The 27,884-nt window shown below is 35.2% G+C and overlaps 1 protein-coding gene and 1 non-coding gene across 4 annotated transcripts in view; one reads left to right on the top strand and one right to left on the bottom strand.

The window, feature by feature from the left end:
* Nucleotides 1-4,062: 4,062 nt before the first annotated feature.
* Nucleotides 4,063-27,884, bottom strand: part of MINDY2 (MINDY lysine 48 deubiquitinase 2) — a 76,473-nt gene continuing 52,651 nt past the window's right edge. For 2 of the 3 annotated variants that reach the window (XM_086321228.1, XM_086321231.1), the window contains 4 exons: nucleotides 27,382-27,524; nucleotides 15,460-15,633; nucleotides 12,178-12,378; nucleotides 4,063-10,628 (listed from right to left, as the gene is read on the bottom strand). In XM_086321228.1, the coding sequence (XP_086177354.1) occupies nucleotides 10,500-10,628; nucleotides 12,178-12,378; nucleotides 15,460-15,633; nucleotides 27,382-27,524 (647 nt within the window). In that variant the 3' untranslated portion in view covers nucleotides 4,063-10,499. The remainder of the gene's footprint in view (nucleotides 10,629-12,177; nucleotides 12,379-15,459; nucleotides 15,634-27,381; nucleotides 27,525-27,884) is intronic. The other variant, XM_086321229.1, reaches the window with a different exon arrangement.
* On the top strand, nucleotides 14,949-15,055 carry LOC147364526 (U6 spliceosomal RNA). The gene has a single exon (XR_015135660.1). It is a non-coding gene; the product is annotated as a U6 spliceosomal RNA (small nuclear RNA).

The raw sequence follows: 27,884 nt of genomic DNA, 5'->3' as shown, positions 1-27,884 counted from the left end.
CACTGAATATGTTAGCTGTTGGTTTGTCATATATGTCCGTTATTGTGTTAAGGTAGGTTACACTTTCCAGTGAGTTTTTATTATAAATGATAGTGAATTTTATCAAAAGCTTTATCTGTACCTATTGAGGTTGAGCTTTTTCTGGTGAAAAATCAGCTGATAACCTTATCAAGAGTCCCTTTGATGTTATTTGTTGCTTTTCTATTGTTGCTTTTAATATTTTAAAAAAATTTTTGTCAATTTGATTGATATGTATCTCAGCATATAAATAAAATCTCAGAGCTAGAGTGATAATGTAACTATATACTAAGCAACTAAATTATAAATGGCATTAAAATTTACCCTGAAGTTGGAAATTCAGATTATCATTAGCAAATACAGATTATCATTAGCAGAAAAGTTTGACTGCACAGAGACCATAATAAATGAACTGGTTGCAGACTCATATCAAAATCCTATCAGAAAGTGACAAGTGACAATTAAATTATATCTGGTAGGCAGGCTTTATAGTGGCAACTGAGTTGATGTACTTCAACTGTACAGCTGCATCTGGTGACAGGCAGATGATGATCCTGACTTGAAATCAGATCCAACAATTATTTTAGTCCATGCATGGCCCTCCCATTATTCTGTTTGCCACTTCAGCCTGTGCCTCTTTCCTGCACTGCATACTTGTCTCAGCCACAGTATTGCTATGTCCAAAAGCTGTGCGAGTGTGTTAGTCACTCAGTCGTCTCTGACTCTTTGCAACCCCATGGATTGTACCCCACCAGGCTCCTCTGTCCATGGAATTCTCCAGGCAACGATACTGGAGTAGGTTGCCATGACCTTCCCAACCCAGGGAGCAAACCCAGGTCCTCCGTACTGCAGGCAGATTCTTTACCATTTGAGCTACCTGGGAAATCGAAGCCCACAAGCTAACCCTAGCCAAAATGAATGAAAAACTAATGTTGCTGAAGAGCTTCTTTGAAAAGGTGGAAAGACCCAATGATGAGACAGCAGAAGACTCTAAGACTGCCAACAAAAAGAAAGCTACATTTAAAAGAAAATACTAAGAGTCCTACTTAAATTATGGGCTCACTGCAACAGGTGATTCACTTCTCCAAGTCTGCTTTGTATAATCTGTGGTGACCAGCTATTGAACAAAGCCATGAAACCTTTAAAACTGCTTCACCACATGGAGACCAAGCACTCTCCATCAAAAGACAAGCCCTTGGAGTTTTCCAAAAGAAAAAAAACTGTGAACACAAAGAATGGAAGCAATTATTGAAGGCCACCACTTCATCAAATGTGTCTGCCAAAAGCATCCTTCTTAGTGGCTAACCGCATTGGTAAAGCTAAGAAGCCCTTTACTATTGAAGAGTTGATCCTGCCTGCTGCTAAGGACATTTGTTATGAATTTTTAGAAGAGGTTGCAGTTGAAACGGTGGCACATGTTCCTCTTTTGGCCAGCACAGTAACTAGACAAACTGATAAAACAGCAGAGGATATTGAGGCACAATAGTTAGAAAGACTAATGAGTCACTGTGGTGTGCAATCCAGGTTGATGAGTGTCTCAATGTTGACAAGGAGGCAACAAGGCTGGTTTTTGTGTGATCTATTTTCAGAAGGATGTGCATGAGAATAGGTGTGTGCACTTCTGTTGCCAACCAACATCACAGTTGTAGAACTATTCTAGTCTTTGAATGACTACATATCAGGAAAATTGAATTGGTCATTTTGTATCGGTATATGCACAGATGGAGCGGCTGCCATGACTGGATGGCTTTCTGGTTTCACTACTTCAGAATGTGAATCTACACACTGTGTCATCCACAGAGAAATGCTAGCAAGCTGAAAAATGTCACCTGAACGTAACAGTGTTTTTCAGGATGTGATTAAAATTGTCAACCATATGAAAGTACATGCCTTTAACCCATGTCTGTTTGCACAGCTCTAAAAGGAGATGGACACATATATCTCTTATACACAGCAGTGAGATGGCTTTCTAAAGGTAGATCACTGGCCAGAGTTTTTGAGTTACGAGAGCCTCTCCAGAGATTTCTTCTAGAAAACCAGTTACCACTGACAGCACATTTCAGTGACATATAATAGGTCACAAAACCTGCTTACTTGTATGACATATTCAACCTGCTCAACAAACTCAATCTGTCACTTTAGGGGAGAGCAACAACTTTTTTCAAGGTACATTCAAAGCCAAACTGGTACTGTGGAGGAGACAAATGAACATTGGGATTTTTGACATTTCAAACATTACCAGAGATTTAGAAAGAGACTGAGCCAGGGCCTTCTTTCTCCCAGCTGGTGCATGATCACCCATCTCAGCTTTCAAAAGAGTTTGAGCATTACTTTCTAACTACAAAAGACCCCCAAACTGGGAAAGACTGGATCTGTGGCCCATTTTTTATTAAGCCAGGTGAATCAACTTTGTGCTAGAAGAGGATCCACTGCTTGAGAATGCAAATGACCGTGGCCTTAAAATTACATTTGTGACAACTTCAGCTCTCCATACATTTTGGATTAAAGTCAAGGCGGAATATCCTGATATTGCCACAAAAGCACTGAAAATCCTTCCATTTCCGCACATCCCATCTTTATAAAGCAGGGTTTTCTGTAGTGACAGTGACCAAATGAGATTACAGAGTAGACTGGACATAAGCAATATAATTTAGGTGTCACTGTCTCCCATCACTCCCACAGGGAACTGTCTAGTTGCAGAAAAACAAGCTCAGGGCTCCCATTGATTCTGCATTATGGTGATTTGTATAATTATTTCATTGTATATCACAGTGTAATAATAGAAATAAAGTACACAATAAATGTAATGTGCTTTCATCATCTGGCAACCATCCTCCCCCACACTGGACCATGAAAAGCCTGTATTCCATGAAACTGGTCCCTGGTGCCAAAAAGATTTAGGACCTCTGTAACACATGACACCAATAAAATGAAAGGTAAAAATCACCTGCTCATCTCAATAGATGCAGAAAAAGCATTTGATAAAAGCATTTTTATCATTTTATGATACTGCATACTGGATATAGAAGGAACATGCCTCAACATAATAAAGGCCATATACAACAAACCCACAGCTAATATTATACAGAATGGAGAGAAAGTGAAAATGTTTCCCTAAGATTAGGAATAAGCCAAAGATGCCCAGTTTCATCACACCTTTTCAATACAGTTCTGGAAATCCTCACTAGAGCAACTAGTCAAGATAAAGAAATAAAAGGCATCCAAATCAGAAAGAAAGAAGTTAAAATGTCATATAGGATTATGATCCTATATATAGAAAATCTCAAGAATTCAAAATTCCCAACTAATTAAAAAATCTTGGAATTAGTCAATAATTTCAGTAAAGTGGCAGGATATATAAATCAATATACAGTGCAGCACTGGTATATAGTAATGAGCATGGCTGCCTTGCTATGCTAAATATCAACATACAAAATCAATGAAGTATTTGAGGAAGAAATGAACTTATCTCATTTAAAATGGCATCAAAACCAGTAAAGTACTTAGGAATAAATTTAACCAAGTAAGTGAAATATCTGTATAATGAAAACTATAAAACTTCACAGAAAAAAAAAAACAAAACTTCACAGAAATTGAAGAAGACAAACAAATGAAATGATAACCCATGCTTACAGATTGGAAGAATTAATACTGTTAAAATGGCCATACTACCCAAAGCCATTCACAGATTCAATGCATTACCCACCAATATGCCAATGACATTCTTCACAGAAACAGGAAAACAATCCTAACACCCTGATTAACCAAAGCAATCCAGAGAAAAAAGAACAAGGTGGAGGTATTCCCCTTCCAGATTTCAAACTATACTACAAAACCATAGTAAGCAACACAGTATGGTACTGGCACAAAAAGAGACACATTGGAAAAGATTAAAAAAAAAAGTTTAAAAAAAAGAGTTGGTCCAAGTATGTTAAGAGGTAACAATCCTAGGTAAATGTGAATTAATGTTAATTCCCCATTTTCCCACTTATTTTAAGTTTATAAGAAGTAGCTTAATGAGATGAATATACATAGCAGAAATACTTTTGGGTCTAAATATCAAAGTTTATTGAAATAAAATATAATCTATAATAAAAAATACTAATAGTGTTACCACTGGTTACAGATTTAAGTGTATTAACAAAAATCTAGCATTTTAATCCAAAAATGACACTATCTTTGTGGTACAATAACAAACATGAAATTAAAAGTTGAATAATACTGAATAATTCCTTCAGAAATATTTTATACTTTCTCATCTTTGTTCAATATGCCCCTTATAGGAGTATCCTCCAAAAGTGAAACTTCTGAAACTTAAGACTTAGTTTTTAAATTCAAATAGTTTTAGCATAATTAGCATATAAAACAATAATTTTCTTAAAAATTCAGTTCAACCCTAAGCTGGGGAGATGCTTTTAGGTGTTTTCATTCAAAAACTGTATTTCAATGCTCGTTTCTATCAACCTCTAGGGCTGCTATTATTCTACAAATGGAATTCAAGCTGGTCATAAAGTAAAACTGATAAGTTATTTCAGAAGCAGAAAGGGCATTAAGATAGTAAAGGAAAGAAGGAGAAAAAAATAGGCACTCATACACAGTCTATGTATTTAAACTTTTTGAGAACTCTATTTCAGTTGGCCAGTCTTGGCCTGGTACAGAGATCTATCATAGCAACCTCCAGACCCAAATAGCTGGACAATAAAGTGGAAGAAGAAGAAAACCTTTTTTCTTGTTGTATTTCAAGATCACTTTCTCTGTGGTCGTTACACCATTTCACTTGCTAGGCCCCCAAATACGTGCGACATTCCAATTATTCTGCACAATTCAAGGAAAAAAGACACACGCACTAACTTTAGGAAATGACTTTCAGGGTACCTCTGAAGTTTCACAAGTGATGATTATCCCTTTTGCTGATTGTTGGGTAGCAAGCACACATCAATCTCCGATCATATTATCCTATTTGTAATGTGCAGATCTGTGAAAATAATAGTTATCATTTTATTAAGAAAATAGCATTTTAACAAAAACCACTGGAAGCTTTTCAAATTCTCATCTTTAAAAATCTGCAAAGCTCTAGGATATCCTATATACCCTGGAAAAAAATGGCTATTTCATTCAACTACCATGTAAAAAACAACAAAAACAGACAAAACTGAGAAACATATAGGACAGATTAAATGCCAATCTTAGTCTTAAAACGCATTTCATTAGTTAGAACTGTTCTGCAGGGTATTTCAGTTATAATGCTCATTCGGACAGGTCTTTGATTTGAGAATTTAAATAGGTATTTCAGTTTCCTGAATTCTTATTTAAAGCTATAAGTACATTAGCGCTGAAGAAGCCAGGATCACCTTCAGAAAAATTTTGCTTTGTCTACCATCTAATCTAGGAGGTGCCTCTGCCTGTCAGGATATTGCAGTGAGGATAGATACAAAATCCTTAAAGTTAATTGTGACAAATTATTAAGTGGTTTGAAGGAATTCTTAGAATTAATATCAGACTAAGTAGAGACATTGTAACATAGTACTACAACTTTTTGATCTTTAAATCTACAGTGGTTTAAAGCTTAGGTTTTATGTTTCTGCCATGGTATTTTAACACCTTTTCTGGGACAGTACTATGCTGTAAAAAAATTTTTATAGGTAGACAAGTCTAAATCTCACTCTTTCTCAGGTCAACAGTATAAAGCTAAGCTTGAGGGAACAGTTGAACACTTTTGCCCTGCATTATGAGTTGAATTTTTTTTTTGAGATCAGAAAAGGAAAGTTAGACATTAGAATCCATCATGTAAAATACATATATGCATATCACAATTTACTAAACTCTAATTTCTAACAGTAGAAACAATGGGATTAAGAAAGAGACATGCATGAGCTAAAATTTAGATAAATCTTCAAAATAAATTAACAGGGTCCTGCAATTTGTCCCTTTAGACTGCATTATCTCTGTATTACAGTATATTTTAATCAAGAAGCCTTTGATTATAATTTTAGTTTTAAAGTGTCACTCCAAAAGAGTAACCACAATTTTTCATGTTTTCTCAAGAGTGTCGGACATCTGTAAAAATGACACTCAATAACTAGAGGACCTAAGAACTGAACTCTGGTTCCAGTTAGTTCTTTTACTATTTTTGGTTACTTTCTAATAGAAATTTAACTGTATATTATCAAATAACATTTTATAGTTAAAAAAAAATAAATAATCCTAAAAAGGACAGCACATAAGAGATCTAAATGAATTTCATCCAGCAAAAAAGTTTACATATATGTATCAGTAATCTGATCCCACTGTACTTTATTCCATGAAGGAACAGAATCTAAATATTTAGATATATTAAAGATACTGGAAAAAATAGATTTTCAATCCTTTTATACTCCTAAGTACTCTTGGTTTTGATTCTGTAGCCCTACAGAACACAAAAGCAACTGTAAAATTCTACATTTGTGGAAGAGGGAATTCCCTGGCATCCAGTGGTTAAGATTCAGCACTTGCACTGCAGGGGGCACGGGTGTGATCCCTGGTTTGGGAATTAAGATCCCACATACTGTGCAGTGCAGCAAAACAATACACACACTTGGGGAGGAGATGATACCATACTTAAACACAAGACGACTCTCCACACTTTAACAGCATTCAGAAAAAGACTGGCTGTAGAAATATTGCCATTGGGGAAAAAAATCTACATATTCAAGAGCAAAAGATGTGTAATATTTATAATTATTTCAATAATACCCTGTGCTTATACTATGCCCTATATTCGAAGGTGCAAAGCACTAAAAACGAGCACTCTTTAGATACTTAAACTGAGGCACAGTAAATTTGCTGAAGGCAGGATAAAAGCCAGGTTTTCAGACAAAATGCTTCAGAATTTCACATTTCCCATTCCTTAAAATACAAATTATATGCTATCTTTAATGCCATCTTATTTTAATCAAATTTTAGTAAATTTATTATTAGGGTTTAAGTTGTATGTCCAAATATTTTGTGATAGGTAAAAGCCTTTCCATCATGTTTTACTATAACTTCATTTAATAGGAAAGTTAAATGAAATGCCATCAATTTGCTTTTTTAAAAAAAACAAATGATTTGTTTTAGGACAGCTCTAGAAATTCTTGCCTTGATTTTTGTCCAGTAGAATTTTATAAGTATCTGCTTGAAAGGCCAACATTAATATAGTTCTCTTCTTAAATATATATTTGACTTCTAGTCCTCTTTCCTCTTTAGATGTTTTGCTCAGTGAACTGAGCTGGTTATTCATTGAAAACAAAATGTTACGGTTTTGTGAAAGTATAAAATGGTTAATGTTGGATTCAATCAATCTGATAGTAAACTGCTTGTTAATTAAGCTAAGATCAAGAAGTATGGGGAAGAATTCAAAACATAATGTGGGATAAGTAGTCAAATACTAGAGACGTAAGACAGAAAATATATTCCAAAGCCTAATTCTAATACTTAAATCTATGTCTCATTCAACTACTTACTGGACACCTTGAAACATGAAGTAAGTTACTTTACCTATGCACACTGAACTAGCATTTTACAGGAAGCAGCCAAATCCCAGTTTTAACTGTCTCAAATAGCTTGGTATGTGTATGCTTACAATGATGATTCTTAAATTTGAGGAACGTTCCCAGATTCCCTTGAGAATCTATTAGAAGTCATAGATCCTCGCTTCAGAAACACACACACACACATACACACACAAAACAATTTTTAAGTGTTGATAACACTGTAAATCACAGCACTGTTGATTCAATGGGATTGGTATGAGAACATTTTTGATTCAATGGGATTGGCATGAGAAAATTTTCATACTGTTAATAAAGACTGATCACTAACATTAAGGAATAGTCTTTGAAAGTACGAGAAAGTTCAATGACCATATCCATTCATTCATCTGCCTCTTTTGCTAGCTCTAATGGTGACTGGTTGACGCAAATGTGCCTCTAATCTAGCCTATAAATCTTAAAAACAAAAATGTTTAAGTTCTAATTTCTGCTAGTCTTATACATGTAACAATTTTCAAGCATTACAAAATACTGTGAAGGAAAGACTAATACACCACTATCAAATTCCAATATACCCAAACCAACAATGAAACGTCTGAATATGTAATTTGTTGACTTGAGCAAAATAAAAACATAATTGCTCTAAATTCTTTTTTACTTTCAAGGATGCAAAACCAGATCTCTAAGAAATTTTTTTAACAGAACATTTAATTTTCCCCCACAGTATTCAAAGTAAACATTTTATCATTATTACTCTTGGTATACCAAACTGAATTCCAGGAATGTAAGAAAGCCCAACTGGGAAATATTACATAGAAAAAGGCTGAATTAACAAACACATTATATTTCTTACTTATTTCTTATAAGTATACATTGACATTTACTTATCTGATAGCAGTACTGCTGGTTTTGAGTAAATTTTTTTTCCTTCAATGGGAATGCAGAATGGCAGTGTTGTCTTTGGAATAAATTAAGAAGACAGTAACAACTAACAGAGGAATAACTTCTACACATATGTTTTTCAAGGGCAATGAATAGTTAAGAATATAATTATGGAAAAGTATGCCTCAAATACATTTTTAAAAATTTCTCAGGATTTATTGTTTTGTTTCCTAATAAAATATAATGCACCGACACTGTGTTTCCTCCTTTAACCAACAGAGTGATATGAAGAATAAACTTGGCCTAAAACTCAACTTGTTTGAGCTAACAGAGAACTGTGTAGCACATCTTATATCTGATTACTTGAGCAATATTTGCATATTTTGGGTAACGTTCAAGAGGCTCACCAAATATTTTGTATGAAAGTTTTATAAGCCAAATAGGTTCTCTGATGACTTATCATGCTAGCATGTGAAATTTGAAGGAATAACAAATGGTATAACATAAAGAAACATGCGATACAGGCAGACACAAAAGATACAGCTTGACCCTGAATATTTCTTAGAATAACTTCATCCATAAATAAGACTTTACTTTTTATATATAGATTTATCCTACAACTGGTCTTGGATCACAGAGAATGTGAAGGACATAGCTTAAGAAATCAAGACGACGGGTTTTTTTGTAGTCTTTCGTCCCCCCAGACCACAAAAAGCATTCTCTAAGTGGATGCTCAGGTTAAATTAAGATGCTCTTGAACAGACAAATTTACTGAGGCTTAGAATGTAAATCATGTAACTACTTACAGCAGCAATAGTCTTTTCAAAAATGACTAAAACAAACTTTTAAATATAAAGCATATAAAAAGGACTATCAAGGATAGTTTTCCAAACTATAGAAATACAGGAAAATATGTGTTGCCTCATAATAAAGTTCAATAAATATTCTTTCTGAATCCTAGAAACACTATAAGATGTTATAGGTTATTTGGTTCTTATAAGTTAGAAAAATCTGATTGTTTCTACACAAATTCCTCCAAATTCTTATCTATCATCAAACAGATTTTTAATAATGCTTTTCTACTAGACTCAGAGATTATCTCTGTCTAACATCCCTTCAGAAATGTGCTTTTTTTTGATTTAATAAGTATACTTAATTTTCTACAAAATAAACATGATTTAAATTTTAAGGTTCAAGGTAATTATAGAAAAAGGTAGACACTGAACTATCTCTTTTTGTACATCCCTATATTTACAAGGGCTAGCATCCACTGTGGTTTCCTCTTTATACTCATTTGTCACACTGAATAAATAGTAACTGTGGTCCAAGTAACCTATATTAAAGATTTTAAAACTCCTCAAAATTTTACAACACTACAAAGTTATTAAGATCTGATTTTGATGAGTATTAGTGTTACATAATTTTGCTACTGGAAAAGAAATGCAAATCTTTATTTTTTTTCCTATCTAAATTAAATCCAAGTTCCATTATCAGTTTCTCAAGGTATATCTAAAATGTACATACCTAAACAAAGGTAAAGCTGTTCAAGGGCTGAACTAGTCCAATATACAACTGAGGGTTATTTATTCTTATTACTTTTGTCTTTTTTTTTCTTTTTAAATCTATATTAAACCCCTGGTTTCTCATGGATCAGATCATAATTTAACATTGTAAAAATTAATTTCAGAAACTATTGTGCTAATATTTAGATTTGAGGAAGGAATCAGACAAAATCAATTATCTCTATTCATTGTTAGAACAGAAGATGAAATAGCTTACTAACTGATATGAGTTATGAATGTCACTATGACACAAAATTTGCTGTTATTTACTTATTTGGCTACAAGTGCATTATTTTTCATGAATAACAACACAGCATTTCCAACTTGTAACATGAAACTCCAGCTCATAAAGAGTGTACTCTGTGATTTTTAAAAGTCTGATTGTAATTAAGTAACAACCTTTCCCCTGATAAACATGAACAAAATCCATTGGTAAATCAGGCACAGACGGTATTTATCGGTTTTTCTTCCTTTCCTCCTATGGTTGTTTTTGAAGACATACAGATGGCTCCAACAGAACCCACACTTGTTATAAAATGACACAACTATTTTTTTCCTTTTCCTTTTCTTTATCTTTTTCTCGTGGTTCCTTTCGTTTACGTTCACTGTTTCCAGATTGTCTGCCACTTGATGGAGAAGCTTGCACTGGCTGGCTTTGCTTTAAGGAAAATAAACAGGAAGAAATTATCACAATTTTTCTAAGATGCTTAAGCAGAGTTACCTAAAAAGAAAAACCATGAGAGTGAAAGGAATCATTAATGGAAAAATGACTGCTGCTGCTAAGTCGCTTCAGTCATGTCCAACTCTGTGCAACCCCATAGACGGCAGCCCACCAGGCTCCCCTGTCCCTGGGATTCTCCACACAAGAATACTGGAGTGGGTTGCCATTTCCTCCTCCAATGTATGAAAGTGAAAAGTGAAAGTGAGGTCGCTCAGTTGTGTCCGACTCTTAGCGACCCTATGGACTACAGCCCACCAGGCTCCTCCGTCCATGGGATTTTCCAGGCAAGAGTACTGGAGTGGGGTGCCATTGCCTTCTCCAGGAAAAAAGGCTACTGGTATATAAATTTTTAATGTTATATGGTACCTGCATAATTGCCTCTATCATTCAGAATAGATATAATTAATGTATCCATTATTGTAAGTAAATAAACAATAAATAACATGTAGCATTATACTGCCTGAAGACTCAAATTGAAGGCAATTTATGTTAAAGTTTGGGAAAGTTAAAGAAAGTGACACCTTTTAGGCAAACTATAGTAGTTATCCAAGATTTTATTACACATACTATAACAAACAGATTTTAAAAGGAGGGAAAAAGAACCTGAGGACTCGGTGTGAAATGTGTATTCTGTGAAATGAGAGAACTTCAGTGAAAAGCTAACCATAACATGGTAGGTTTCAACTTTTAAGCTTGGAGTTATCAACATTTGAGCTAGAAATAGAAATGTTATACCTATGTTAATAGAGACCTCTATATTTAAAGTTTCATCATAACTTAAAAGACATCATGCTTCCTAGTACACCTAAATCAAAGGAACAGTTATAACATGGTACTGTTAAACATAAAAGAAGGAGAATATTTTTCTCATTTAATGAGATTTAACTAATAGAAACACTCTAGTCACATTTCCAGTGCTTACAACATTTAACTGGGAAAAGGGAAAAGTGGGAAGGTGCTAATAACCTTTGTTGAATACTCAGCACATGTTAGACACTGGATTAAGTGCTAACATTATTTGCTGTTAACCACAAACCTAAGAGTTAAGTATTATCTTCTACTTTACAAATAGGGAAAACGAGGCTAAGAGAGGTAGAGGACTTTGTCCATGGTGTACCTAGTAAGGGGAGACAGAAGCAGAAAATGCAAATCCACATTTATCTGGCTCCAAAGTCCACATTCTTTCCAGCAGTACCTCATACTGCCTTCTAATTGATAGGAAAGATTTGTTCAAATTGGTTTATATTGTATGAAGCTATTAAGAATTTAATTTAGAAAATCTTGCCATCAAAACCTCAGAAAAAAATAAATTTAACTAAATTAGAAATATATTAAGATAATCACAAACTTAGGACTGTGTCATAAAACCCATGGATGCTAAAATGCTAACAGAGTCAATACCTAACTTAAAAGTTTTAATCTCAGCACACATTTCTTTATTGCTAAAATGATCCGTATATTTAAGAGTCAGAACACTAGTCTTTACCGGGGCCTGTGTAGAAGCAGAAGCAGAAGCAGCAGCTGCTGCAGCTTGTTCCTGTTCCTGGTAATATTGAGAAGCTCGTCGATCCTCTTCTTCTTGGAGTTTCTTTGCTAGTTCCAAATCACTGATTCCTTCAGGTATTTGTTCCCAATTGATCTCTTGGCTCTGCTGTTCTTGTTGTAAAGATAAAGCCATAAGATAGTCCTAAGAAATTAAATGACAACCATCTTTAGCTGTGAGATTTTACCCAAGAACTAATGTGTATAAATACAGAGATTATATCTACAAATCTATGAAAATGGATTTTTAAAAACATACTAGATGTTAAATATAAAAATAAAAGTTTACTATTTCTGTTTGAGAAATAGTGTAATTTCAGCAATACTGCCATTGTTACCAATATTTTAAAAATTCATTCAAAATTCTCTCTAGCAGCAGTATATAAGGCATTCAAGAAAGTTTATAAAAGAGAGAAGCACATGTCTAAAGAAAATTGATACAAAATAAAAAAGCATAAATAGGAAAGTTAAGATTACCATATCATCATCACAGAGTCAACTACTGTTAACAATTAATATATAATTCATCTTGGTTTTCTCTATATTCACATACGGATTCAAACACATCTTCCAATTCCTGAAACTATCATAATCTGTTTTCTTTTCTATTTAATGTCATAAGAGTCTTCTGTTTTAAAAAAATCATAAACACAGACCCAAATTATTAAATAGTCTTCCAAAGACAATTTTTAAAGCCAACGTAGCTATCCATCAAACAATCATATTCAATTACTTAATCATGCTCTTCCTCCTCCTATACACATACTCAGATTATTTCCTATGAGATAAAGTGATGCATCTTTGGTCAAAAGTTATCAGATCAGATCAGTCGCTGAGTCGTGTCCGACTCTTTGCGACCCCATGAATCGCAGCACGCCAGGCCTCCCCGTCCATCACCAACTCCCAGAGTTCACTGAGACTCACGTCCATCGAGTCAGTGATGCCATCCAGCCATCTCATCCTCTGTCGTCCCCTTCTCCTCTTGCCCCCAATCCCTCCCAGCATCAGAGTCTTTTCCAATGAGTCAACTCTTCGCATGAGGTGGCCAAAGTACTGGAGTTTCAGCTTTAGCATCATTCCTTCCAAAGAAATCCCAGGGCTGATTTCCTTCAGAATGGACTGGTTGGATCTCCTTGCAGTCCAAGGGACTCTCAAGAGTCTTCTCCAACACCACCGTTCAAAACCATCAATTCTTCGGCGCTCAGCCTTCTTCACAGTCCAACTCTCACATCCATACATGACCACAGGAAAAACATAGCCTTGACTAAACAAACCTTTGTTGGCAAAGTAATGTCTCTGCTTTTGAATATGCTATCTAGGTTGGTCATAACTTTCCTTCCAAGGAGTAAGCGTCTTTTAATTTCAAAAGTTATCCACTTTTATTACAAATTAGTGCTGAATGAAACTTGACTATTCTGTGCACCTCCCCCAGCACACTCTCAAGGTAAGAGAATTATAAATAATCACAGAAGGTATGTAAAAGGTTGTTGCCTGTGAACACCTTATACTATCGATCATCTTAGAGGCATCAAGAAATTGTCCTTCAAATTTTTCTCCTCGATTCTTCAAAGTCCACTCTTTGCCAAGTCTTTGATACTTTAAAAATTATTCACTTATTTGGCTGCACTGGGTCCTAGTTGTGGCAAGGGAGATCTTTAGTTGACGCACATGGGATCTTTGATCTGACATGCAGGATCATTTTTCAGTTGTGGCATGTGAACTCTTAGTAGCAGCATGTGTGATCTAGTCCCCTAAGCAGGGATTGAACCTGGGCCCCCTGCCTTGGGACCGTGAAATCTTAGCCACTGGACCATCAGCAAAGACTCCCTTCTTTGTTACTTTGCAAACAATATCATACGTATATTCTCAAGATCTTATGACTAGATTACTGTGGCAATCTACTGCTTTACTACAATCCTTCTGTGCCAATATTTTTTATATACAGTGGTTTAAAAATCTTGTATATTTCTCTTAAATGCCCCTGTATACCTTCTGGAGGAAAATGAGTATGGATTACTATGGCTGTCAAAGCAAAGTTGAGAGTCCTAGAAAGATTAGCATTTGTTTGAATCAAGTATTCTTTTGTCCATTCACAGCTTGCTATTCAAACGGCCATTACAGAACTTATATATTAGTTGGTAAAACACCTGCCTCCCCAACTGACTGCCAAATCTCTGAGAACAGGACAGAATGATTTATCTTTGTGTCCCCAGGACCTAGTTACAGTGTTCAATACAACTGCTCAGTGAATACTGGCTAAATGAACACAGTCTCTATGCACTTAAATTGTTATCAGCAAAACATGTGCCAACTGTTTAACATAATCATATTTCCGCCTAAGTTAAAGAAAATGTCACATCACTCTTAGACTTCTAGTAATAAACACAATTGTGGCTCTAAGCCTACCCACCAACAAGCAAAAATTTCACCTATCTCAGTTCTAAATAAGAATTCTACCAGCAGTGCAGCTCCCGCTGTAAAAGTGTCTGTCCTCCTTACCTTGGATTCTAAGGCTTAGAACAGCCCCTACTCTTTACCCAGCGCATGGAATCTTGAAGACTCCCTCTGTTCTTTTTTCTGACTAACCAAAATAGATCTCAAATATGTACTCATCTCTTCATCTCTACCACTAAAGCTAAGCAAATTGCTACTTTGCTTATACCAGTGTCCTTCCTATGCATTTGCCACATAGCAGGTTTTTAAAAAGGTAAAGGAGTACTTCCTTCGGCAGCATATATACTAAAATTGGAATGACACAGAGAAGAATAACATGGCCCCTATGCAAGGATGACATATAAATTTGTGAAGCATTCCATATTTTTTACAGAAGTAGAAATCTACTGTTGTACATATGAAACATATAATGTTATAAACTAATGTTACCTCACTTTAAAAAAAGATAAAGTAAAAAAAAATAATAATAAAAAAAGATAAAGTAGATCATGTCACTTCCATGTTTAATATCTGGCATATCTTCCCTCCTACAATTAGAATAATATTCAAACTCTTTACCATGACCTTCACAGTTAAATATAATCAGACCTTCTGAACCAAAGTGTACAATTAATGTAGAATAATCATTTCCCTATTTAGGAAGTAATAGAATTTCACAAGTATTGATATATTAATTAACAAATCTTTAGTTCAAAATTCTGAATAACTAAATTCATATTTGAAAGGAATGAGCATTTATCAATAAAACTATATGAAGATAAAACATATTTACCTGATCTATCTGATCTTGTTGTCCTCTGTATACAGTTTCAGGATCTGAAGGAGGCCGCAGATGAAATTCTGAGTCACAGAAATTTCCATCACCATCAACATTGTGTAGGCTTTCCCAAACAACTTTTTCTTCAGTGAGAAATCCTTGGTCTGTTACCAACAAATATAGTAGACCCTTAATAAGAAATAAGAAAAAGGACTGTTGATTAAAACTAGTTTAAAAAATTTATAATTTAAAAGAAATTCTATAATCTGTTTAAAATATAATTATTCCTACTAATTTCCTGTTATGTCATCCTACTGTATGACATAATAAATAGTAGACCAAGTAGATAACTTTCTCACTGAGTTATATCCACTTGACTTTGAATATAGTTTGTAATTGCTACACCATAGTATAATGAGAATTAGGAGCTCTTGGCGTCTCAACTAATTCATAACTTATAAACAGCCCCTTGGGGTTTTTTAATCTCCTTTCACAAAATACAAAAATACTAGACAATAAGTCCGTAAAAAATACATCAAATAACAAGACATAGTACAAAAAATTATATAATATTGCGTATTTCTTAAAAAAAATTAAGCCTATATCACTAATCCAATCCATATCAATTTGCTGCTCTTAATTTATACACCAATGGTATTTTGTACTTTTCTTATTGTAGCACCGAATCATGCTATGCAATGATTATGTTTTCCTCCTTGTTCTCCAGACTATATAGTCTATCTCTTGGCCTACTGTAGGCTGTATCATAAAGCTGGAGTCTAATATTTATTGAATCAATGTATTCATAATGTATTTATAGTCATTATCATAGAATTTAGCATTGATCTCTAACTGTTCATATGCATCAGTTCTAATTCCAATCATATGTAAAGGGTCCCTAGTATAATGCTTGTAAGCAATTTTTTCTTCAGATTTGCCAAGGACAAGACTTTCAATTACTTAGAATTCCCACTGGTTAATATAGTGTTTATAATTGCACAAGAATCATACTTTTCAAGTTTTCACTTATACACAATCTTAATAATTAATAATAAGAAATTCCTTTAAAGACTTGTGGTACAAGTAGCAAAATTACTGAATAAATTCTGAAGCTTTAAAAAAAAACTAAATAGTTACTCTTGAACATTTACTATGTGTCCAGCACTGTGAGACACAGCTCTTCCTAGAGTACAGTCTTTCCTATTGTCTAGTAGCAGTTACATTCAAGAATCAGCTGTAGACATTGATTAATTTATAAGGTCACTGAAATGTCTACAGCAACATGAAAAGTATTTATAAAGAAAAGCATTTTGGTATAAAGTTTAAAGATAGATACTATTTTAAGCAAAAATTAAGTCCAGGATCATTTTTTTAAAAATCAGGTATGTTCCAATTTATCAAATACTAGTGCCTGCTATATACTCAGCACTATGCTAAGTGATTGAGGATTCATATCATGGATAGTAATGATCCCACCTTACTCTGGTATTAGCTTCTCCTTTTCTGTGATTCCACAGAATTCTGGACTTAACACTATTACAGCACATCATACACTGAATTATCATTGTCTGTTTACTTACTTATCTCTACTAATACATTTTAAGCTTGACCTAACATATTTTTAATACCCAGTTGGGGTCTACCTTGTTCTAGGAAAATTTAAGAGCAAAAACTTAATTTTCCACGGAACAAGTCTGACCTTTTGTTTAATACTTATCACAATGCATTTCAACATATTATACAATATATAAGTTTTACAATTTATTCTATGTAGGTCGTATACTATTAGATTGGCTGTTTGTTGGGAAGGAACTATAATCTTATCAATAATTTTTCTCCAAATGACTCTTTAGGAAAGGTAAATTCTAGGAGGGTTTTTATGAAAGCTATTACTATCCATAGCACATGAATATTTAAAAGTTTTAATTAAAAGGGTAGTCATTTCTTGCATATCTAACCTATCTTCTTATGGACACCAGCCTCAATTTCTTCCTCTTTTAGATGTTGACATTTATCAAAAAAGTCTATAATTGGTCCACTGACAATAATGCTGGTTATTACTTAACAGTTCCTTGACATAACTGCAGTGTAAAATAGCAAAGCATGTGTCCATGCTGTACTGAATACTTTAGGTTCATTTGTTCCTGACAGTCTACAATTAGATCACCACTAAGAATATTTCTTGGGAATTCCCTGGCCGTCCAGTGGTTAGGAAGCAATGTTTCACTATTGTGGCCTGAGTTCAATCCCTGGTTTGGGAACTAAGATCCTGCAAACCATGTGCTGTGGCTAAAAAGGAAAAAAAAATTTCTTGCTTTTGTATTCCAGCACTGCTGTTATATTGTCTAGCCAAAGTTTGCTTCCCTAACCTTAAATCTTTTTCCTAATCTCACTCACCAGTCTCTAAAATATTAAATTCATCAAAAAATACAAAATACATATATTATTAAATTCATAGATTAATATATAAAATGTACATTTTATTATGTGAAAATATATTATTTTTTTTTAATGGGCAATTTTAACTATTAAAGACTCAACAAAAATCTATTCTATGTAAAATACTCTAATAATTTCATACAGAGTATATATTATTTGTATTAACAATATACATAAAGCCATCACATTTTGTAAATTGGCAAAACAGAAGAAAATCTAATAATACTGTAATACAAAAGTTAAGTAATTCCAGCCTTTAAAGTACAGAGGAAAGCACTGCTAGTCCTGGTTAACTAGGTTGGATTTGAATTACTTAAAGCCTGGTCTCTCAGATGTAAAGTGGGAATAATAATATCCACTCCTCACAGGGGAGTTGTGAAAATTAAATGAGATAATGATATGGGTACCAGAAAACATAAAAATCTTTTCTACAAATCACAGTAAAAATAAGCCCCATTAATGGAATAATACACTTACAGATACTTTTGACTGACTACCAATTTATTATAGACTGGTAGTTTATTATTATTATAGGTCCCTAGTTATAGATACCATTTATCTACACAGTGTTGAGAAAATATTCTATCCAGATATTAAATTTATTTTTTGTTGAAAGTATATCTAGAATTCCATGGAGTGAACTGTGTTTCTACTCTAGGTGTTCTAAAGAGTTTACAGAAGCAGGAAGATACAAAATAAAGTGATCATTAAATACAAATGCAAATGGCCCTAAAAATCTCAGGGTCCTTCAAACGTGAAATGTTAGAAACCTTCCTTTTCCTATTCAGTAAATGATCTTGCCTTCCACGTTATAGAAAATAGAAGTAACTTTGAAACAGTAACTTTCTCTATTTCCTGCCATCAAATCTATAAACCTACCTATAGCCATTGTTGTTATTTGTTGTTCAGTCGCTCAGTCGTATCTGACTCTTTGCAAACCCATGAACTACAGCACCATAGACTTCCCTGTCCTTCACTATCTCCCAGAGTTCACTCAAACTCAAGTGCATTAAGTTGGTGATGCCATCCAGCCATCTCATCCTCTGTCGCCCCCTTCTCTTCCTGCCTTCAATTTTTCCCAGCTTCAGGGTCTTTTCCAATGCATCAGCTCTTCGCATTCAGGTGGCCAAATATTGGAGCTTCAACTTCAGCATCAGTGCTTCCAATGAATATTCAGGGTTGATTTCCTTTAGGATTGACTGATTTGATCTTGTAGTCTAAGGGACTCTCAAAAGTCTTCTCCAGCACCATAGGATCAATTCTTCAGTGTGCAGCCTTCTTTACAGTTCAACTCTCACATGTATATGTGACTACTTTGACTATATGGACCTTTGTAGGCAAAGCGATGTCACTGCTTTTCTTCCAAGGAGCAAGTCTTTTAATTTCATGGCTGCAGTCACCATCCACAGTGAAACTGGAGCCCAGGAAAATAAAATGTCACTGTTTCCACTGTTTCCCCATCTACTTGCCATGAAGTGATGGGACTGGATGCCATGATCTTAAGTTTTCTGAATGTTGAGTTTTAACCCAGCTTTTTCACTCTCATCTTTCACCCTCATCAAGAGGCTTTTTAGCTCTTCGCTTTCTGTCACTAGGGTGGTAACACCTGCATATCTGATGTTGTTGATATTTCTTCCAGCAATCTTGATTCCAGCTTATGAGTCAACCAGCCTGACATTTTGCATGATGTACTTTGTATATAAGTTAAATAAGCAGGGTGACAATATACAACCTTGACATACTTCTTTTCCAGTTTTGGACAGTTGTTCCATGTAAGGTTCTAACTGTTGCTTTCTGTCCTGCATACAGGTTCTCAGGAGACAGGTAAGATGGTCTGGTATTCCCACCTCTTTAAGAATTTTTCATTTTTTTGTGTGATCCACACAGTCAAAGGCTTTAGTATAGTCAATGAAGCAGAAGTAGATGTATTTTTGGAATTCCTTTGCTTTCTCTATGATCCAATGAATGCTGGCACTTTGATCCCTCAAAGAATGTCCAAACTACCATACAACTGCACTCATGTCATATGCTAGCAAGGCAATGCTCAAAATCCTTCAAGCTAGGCTTTAGCAGTATATGAACCGAGAACTTCCAAATATACAAGCTGGATTTAGAAAAGGCAGAGGAACCTATAGTCATACTCATAGTCTATTCTTTCCCTTCTTTATGATGAAGAGGTCTCTTTTTAAATCAGAAGTCAATCCCTTTCACCTATGAAAATGTCTATCCTTTCTCATCTTCCTTATCTATTTATCTGTTGATGTACACTTACGCTGCTTCATGTCTTGGCTATTATAAATAGTGCTGCTTTGAACACAGGGGTGCATGTACCTTTTTCAACTAGGGTTTTCGTCTTTTCTGGATACACACCCAGGAGTGGAATTGTTGGATCATATGGTAATTCTATTCTTAGTTTTTTGAGGGATCTTCATACTGTTTTCCATAGTAGCTACACCAATTTACTTTCCCACCCACAGTTTACCCTTTTCTCCACACCCTCTCTAGCATTTATTATTTGTAAACTTTTTGATGATGGCCATTCTGACCAGTGTGAGTAATATCTCATTGTGGTTTTCATTTGCACTTCCCTAATAATTAGCAGTTTTGAGCATCTTTTCATGTGCCTGTTGGCCATGTCTTTGTGGAGAAATGTCTATTTAGGTCTTCTGCTAATTTTTGATTGGGCTATTTTTTTTTAATTGAGTTGTATGAGTTCTCTGTATATTTTGGAAATTAACCCCTTATATGACACAACATCTGCAAATGTTTTCTCGCATTCAGTGGGTTGCCTTTTAGTTGTTGACTTCCTACACTGTGCAAAAGCTTTTAAATTTGATTAGGTTCCATTTGTTTATCTTTGCTTTTATTTCTTTTGTCTTGGGAGACTGATCTAAGAAAATACTGCTGTGATATATCACAGAATGTTTTGCCTATGTGTTCTTCTAGGTAATGGCCTCGTAGAATGAATTTGGTAATGTTCCCTCCTCTTCAGTCTTCTGGAATAGTTTGAGAAAGATTAAGTTCTTGGTATGTTTGGTGGAATTCTTCAGTAAAACTATCTAGTCTGGGCTTCTGGGGAGTTTTTTGGTGTTGTCATTGTTTAAAAAAAAATTTTTTTTTTTTAACAGATTCTGTTTTACTTCTAGTGATCAGTCTGTTCAAAATATGTTTCTTCTTACTCAGTTTTAGCAAGCAGTAGGTTTATAAAAACTTGTCCATTTTTTCAAGGTTGTCCCAATTTGGTGGCGACATGTCTAACATTTAAGTCTTTAAGTCATTTTGAGTTTATTTTTGTATATGGTATGAGGGAATGTTCTAACTTCATTGATTTACATGCCATCTGTCCGACCTTCCCAACACTGCTTCCTAAAAAAACTGCCTTTTCTCCATTGTCTATTCTTTTTTCCTTTGTTGAAGATTAATTGGCCATAGGTGTGTAAGTTTATTCGTGGGTTCTTTATCTTGTCCATATCTGGATCCATATATCTGTTTTTGTGCCATAGGTGTGTGAGTTTATTCGTGGGTTCTTTATCTTGTCCATATCTGGATCCATATATCTGTTTTTGTGCCAATTCGATGCTTCCCCCCGCCCCCCATGCTTTTTGATGACTATAGCTTTGTGGTATTCTAAAGTCTGGGAGGATTATGCCTACAGTTCTTCTTTTTCTTCAGTGTTGCTTTGGCAATTCTGAGTCTTTTGTGGTCCTAAAGAAATTTTAGGAATGTTTGTTCTAATTCTGCAGAAAATGTCATGGGTTATTTGAAAGGGATTGCATTAAATCTGTAGATTGCCTTGGGTAGTATGTCCATTTCAATAATATGAATTCTTCCATCCAAGAGCACAGGATATCTTTCCATTTCTTTGAATTGGCTTCAATTTGCTTTACCAATGTTTTATAGTTCTCAGTATACAGGTCTTTCACTTTGTTGGTTAGGTTTATTTCTAGGTTTGTTTGTTTGGAGGGGTTTCTCCATAAAATTTTGAACAGGACTTTTAAAAAAATATTTCTGATACTTGTTGGTTTAAAGAAATTCAACACATTTCTGTATATTAATATGGTATCCTACTACCTTACTGAACTTATTTATTAGATCTAATAGTTTTTGTGTGGAGGCTTCAGGGTTTTCTGTATAAAGAATCATGTCATCTGCATAGGATGACAGTTTTACCTCTTTCCTTCCAATTTGGATACCATTTATTTACTTTTCTTATCTGTTTGCTGTGGCTAGAACTTCCAATACTATGTTGAATGGAAGTGATGAGAGCAGGCAGCCTTGCTTTGTTCCTGAATTCAGCAGGAAGGTTTTCAGCTTTTCACCATTGAGTACTATATTGGCTATGGGTTTGTCAAAAATGGCTTTTATCATGTTGAGATATGTTTCCTCTATACTCACTTTGTTGAGATTTAAAAAAAAATAATTTATTTATTTTTGGCTGTGCTAGATCTTTGTTGCTACGCAGGTTTTTCTCCAGCTGTGGCAAGCAGGGGCTACTGTTTGCTACAGTGCATGGGCTTCTCTTGTGGTGCACAGGCTCTAGCGCACACCGGCTCAGTAGCTGTGGTATGTGGGCTTGGCAGTTGTGGTTCCCAGGTTCTAGAGGACAGGCTCAACAGTTCTGTTGCTTGGGCTTAGCTGTTCCACAGCAAGTGGGATCTTCCCAGATCAGGGATCGAACCTATATTTCCTACATAGGCAGGCAGATTTTTTTACCACTGAGCCACCAGGTAAGCTCCTAGTGATAGTTTTTATCATAAATGTGTGTTGAATTTTATCAAATGCTTTCTCTGCACCTATTTAGATGATCAGGTGGCTGTCATCTCGATTGATTTGCATATCTTGAACCATCCTTGCAATTCTGGAATGAATACAACTTGATCATGGTATATGATCCTTTTTATGTATAGTTGGATACAGTTTGCTAATATTTCATTGAGAATTTCTGCAACTATATTCATCAAAAATACTGGCCTGTAATTTTCTTTTTTTGTGGTATCTTCGTCTGGTTTTGCTATCAGGGGTGGTTTCACAATATGACTTTGGTAGTGTTTCTTCCTCTTCAATATTTTGGAATACTTTGAGAGGGATAAGTTTTTCTTTGTATGTTTGGTAGAATTCTCCAGTAAAGCCATCTGGTCCTGGACTTTTGTTTGCCAGTTTTTGGTTTGGGGGTTTGTTTGTTTATTTGATTATAGATTCTATTTCATTTCTAGTGATCATTCTTTTCAAATTACCTGTTTCATTTTGACTCAGTTTTGACAAACTTGTTTACAGAAACTTATCCATTTTTTTTCCTTGGAGAAGGCAATGGCACCCCACTCCAGTACTCTTGCCTGGGAAATCCCACGGACGGAGGAGCCTGGTAGGCTGCAGTCCATGGGGTCATGAAGAGTCAGACACAACTGAGCGACTTCACTTTCACTTTTCACTTTCCTGCATTGGAGAAGGAAATGGCAACCCACTCCAGTGTTCCTGCCTGGAGAACCCCAGGGATGGGGGAGCCTGGTGGCTGCCGTCTATGGGGTCACACAGAGTTGGACACGACTGAAGTGACTTAGCAGCAACAGCAGCATCCATTTTTTTCTAGGTTTGCTGGCATATATTCACAGAATTTATGAGTTTTTAAAATTTCTACAATATTGGATGTTATTTTTCCTCCTTCATTTCTTATTTTATTTTGGTCCTCTCTCTTTTCTTCTTGGTGAGCCTGGCTAGAGGTGTCAATTTTGCTGTTTATACTTTCAAACAATCAGCTCTTGGTTTCACTGATTTTTTTTCTATTTTTTAAAATTTCTGTTTTATTTCCTCTTTGATCACTATTATTTTATTCCTTCTGCTGACTTCAGATTTTATTTGTTCTTCTTTTTCTTCTCTTAGGTGGAAGGTTCAGTAGTCTGATATTTTTCTTGTTTTTGAGGAAGCCTGTATTACTATAAAATTCCTTCTTAGAACTGCTTTTGCTGCATCCCATAGATTTTGTAAGTTGTTTTCATTGTCATTTGTCTCAAGGTGTTTTGTAATTTCCTTTTTGATTTCATTGTTACTCACTGGTTTTTTAGTAGCGTATTGTTTAGCCTCCATGTAATTTTTTCCCCTCATTTTTCTTCCTTTGGCTGATTTTTAGTTTCATACCATTGTGGTCAGAAAAAATGCTTGAAATAATTTCTATCCATCTTAATCACTAAATCTGGTTGACTATATCTCCTAAATGTCTATGGAATCTGTCTACTCTCTATTTCTTTACAATCTTAGTTTAAGTTATTACAATCTCTTACTTGCCTTCCTACAATAGTCTCCTAACTAAATAACATGTCCACTCTTGCCTTGAAGTCCAAAGCATCTCAACACATTATTGACCAGGGGATTTTTGCAGAAACTAATGCCTATGGCATTAATAGGTTTTCAGTCAATAATGTGTTAATGTTATATAAGGGGCAGGTGTATCACCACTTCTGATATACTGTTCAGCCATGAAATAAGGTTCACTGAGAAAACTTAGAAGTAGAGAAATAGCAGGATGCACACATTCCCTCAGCTACCATTATCTCACAGAAATGCATACTCAATCCAGAAACAGATCTAATGTACAATGAGTTCTAGGAGAGGGACACTTTCTCCAACCACATAGGAAAACTGCAAATACCTAGATGACATTTAAAGGACCTATAGGTCGGGGGTATGGCCTTGATTAAAAAAAAAAAAAAAGGTAACATCTAAAGTTCAATTTTGGGAAGTTGTAAAACAATCACCAACAACACCAGAGACCTTGTTTTCTCAACTGAACTATCTCACCCCTGCTAATAAGCAAAAGGAAAAAAGAGAGAGAGAAAAAACAAAAGGAATCATTAGGCCATTAGGAGACCAAGGTCTACTTCTCCTTTTCTTTTTGGATGGCATCACCGACTTGATGGACATGAGTTTGAGCAAGCTCTGGGAGTTGGTGATGGACAAGGAAGCCTAGTGAGCTGCAGTCCATGGCATCGGCAAAGAGTCAGACATGACTGAGCAACTGAACTGAACTGTGGCTTATAGGATCTTAGTTCCCCAACCAGGGATTGAATCCAGGCCCTGGCAGTGAAAGTGCCAAGTCCCAACCACTGGACCACCAGGGAATTCCCTATTTTTCCTTTTAACTGAGAACTCTATAAGATCTGGTATCTATTTCTTGAGCCTTACATCATGCCTCCTATTTTCTATGCTTTAGTCTTTGGCATAGGCCTTCTTTGAATTCCTTACAAAGTTAGGTTATTTCCCTCCTCAGGGCATTGCACACATGCTCTACCTGCTTAGTTAACTGCAACCCCCCTTTTTCCTGACATTCTCAAATAGGTTATAAGTCTAATAAAAGTACTCACAGCATGTCGTATGCAGCCTTTACAGAGTAAATCTCAGTAGAAATGATAACTACTTGTGCAATTATTTAACGTGCTTCCCTTGCCAAATCAGGAGCTGCCTTGCTCAGGCTGCAGTCCTGGCACTTAGCTGAGCACTCAGTCATAATCATGCCTAATAGATATTTGATTAAATGAATTAACAAAATGTGGACTTGAAGAGATAAGGTAAAATAAAGCAAGATGACCTAGCAGTATTTATTATGTAGCAATAATTCTGATTTTGTAGTTCTTTGGCCTTGGATTTCTGAGGAATATGGATAAATCTGGGTCCATACCTATCACATATCTAGCTTAAATAAGACAATAATACAAATAAACCCTTGCTATAACAAACAGCAGAGTAAGAAAGCTAGGACTATACAAGCTATTCCTATATAAGCAAACAAATAATTATTTTACACTGCTTTTTACAGTTCACTGATTAATGTGTTGAAGGAAACATGAAGTCAGATTCTTGACTTCAATAAGCCTGCATGCCTCAACTACTGAGGCTGCATGCCACAACTACTGAGCCCATGCACTACAACTACTGAAGCCTGAGCACCTAGAGCTTATGGTCTGCAACAAGAGAAACCACTGCAATGAGAAGCCCATGACCACAAGGAAGAGTAGCCACCACTCGCTACAACTAAAGAAAGCCCATGGGCAGCAATGAAGACCCAGCACAACCAAAAATAAACTTTTAAAACTTAAAAAAAAAATCACCTGGAAAGCATTTTTAAAAATACTCAACCATCTATGGGGTCGCACAGAGTCGGACATGACTGAAGCGACTTAGCAGCAGCTGCAGCACCAAGTCCCACCTCTACAGATTCTGATTTAATTGAGATCATGCTGGGATCTGGGCATTGGGACTTTTTTAAGAGTTCCCTTAAAACTGTATGCTAGGCAGTTCTAGTATACAATCTGGGTTGAGAACCACTGGTTTAAGGAGAAAAGAAGTAGCTTACCGAAGAGTTAGTATTTGAAATGCTTCTTAAACAATAGGTGAAAACTGGATAGGCAAAAACGGGTGAGAATGGGGGCTTCCTTGGTGGTTCAGTTGTAAAGAATCAACCTGTAAGTGCAGGGCCATGTATTTGATCCGTGGTTTGGGAAGATCCTACATGCTGTGGAGCAACTTAAGCCCATGCACCACAACTACTGAGATGGCGCTCTGGAGCCTGTGCTCAGCAGCAAGAGAAGGCACTGCCATGAGAAGCCTGAGCACCACAACCAGAGAGTAGCCCCTGCTCGCTGTAACTAAAGAAGGCCCATGTGCAGCAACAAAGACTCAGGACAGCTAAAATAGAAATAAACAAAGTATTGAATCTTTAAAAAATCAATAAATCTTCTAAAGAAAAGAGGGGTGAGAATGTAAACAAAGGGATTAACGAGTAAGAAATGGCAATAAAAGTGCATAAATGGGAAAACATAAAGTGTATAAGGGGATGAAGGGTTATTAATGAGTAGACAGATCATTATGGCTGAAGCAAAGTGTTGGCACAAGGGGACAGTAGAAAATATCTTGCATTTTTATCCTCTAGGAACTGTGTTCTACTGAACATTTTTGCTATATTATTGACATGATCAGAGCAATATTCTGCACAGAAGTCTAGAGATAAGTTGATAAACTCCTGAATTAAGTGGCAGCTCTAAAAATGGAACAGCTGAAGAGATAACAAGAGGGATGAATCAGTAAGTTTTTTTTGGCAAAGCCATAAATGGCACAATAAAAAGAATTTAAAGTCACACTGATAACTATAATAATAGAAAACACTATCATGCAAACAAATCTTGATTCTTTCCTCTAAAGTCCTTTAGATATCAAATGTAAATATCCATCATCAGCAGTCATCCTAGTTCTATCTCTAGGGTTTATCTTCTTTTTCCTTAGAAAGAAAATACATACATTTTAATGCAATAATCTGTGCAAAGGGAATTGAGACCTACATAAATACAAAAAACTGATTTCCACTCTAAAGAATTAATAATTACCTTGTAATTTGATGGTTAAAGAATATCATGCTAATTTTTTTTTTTTTTTATTTTGAAGCAGATCATAAGACACCTCTAAATCAAGCTCCTTTAGTTCAGAATAACAATAGCTATTTCTATATCATACCTTGTATTTGGTCATGGTGCTAAAATGATTATTCCGAAAGAAAACACAAAGTTCTCCTTCCTGAACCGTTGAAGTTAGTTCACATAATCCATGGTATGTCAGTTGAGTGGCTGTGTTATTTAGAAACTGCTCAGCTACAAAGCCTAGGAACCAATGCATAATATTAAATGGAAGAATAATTTCAAAATTTTAAAGTTTTTCTATTTACACTGTGTTCCAAGTATGAAGAAAGGCCAATGAAAATAAGACTTTTCTATTATAACATGATGGTGCCAAACTGGAGATTCTTCTTTCTTATTCTGCTATGGAAGATGTATCTGACATTTCCAGGCTAAAGAAATAATTATCTGAAATTCTTTTTATTAATAAATGCATTTACTTATACCACACCTACTTTTGCAAAGAATTTCAATAAAAGAAAGAGACACAATAAAATTAAAACCCAATATAACAAATGAGAAGGCAAGGGTTAGCAATTTAAAAAGTGGGTAGGAGCAAAAGTT

This window comes from Bos grunniens, chromosome 10 (assembly GCF_055505025.1).
Source record: "Bos grunniens cultivar Pamir isolate PY7600 chromosome 10, Bosgru_T2T1.0, whole genome shotgun sequence".
NCBI classification, from domain to species: domain Eukaryota; kingdom Metazoa; phylum Chordata; class Mammalia; order Artiodactyla; family Bovidae; genus Bos; species Bos grunniens.
The sequence above is the reverse complement of the archived record's forward strand: the minus strand, read 5'-3'. Positions and strand labels throughout refer to the sequence as shown.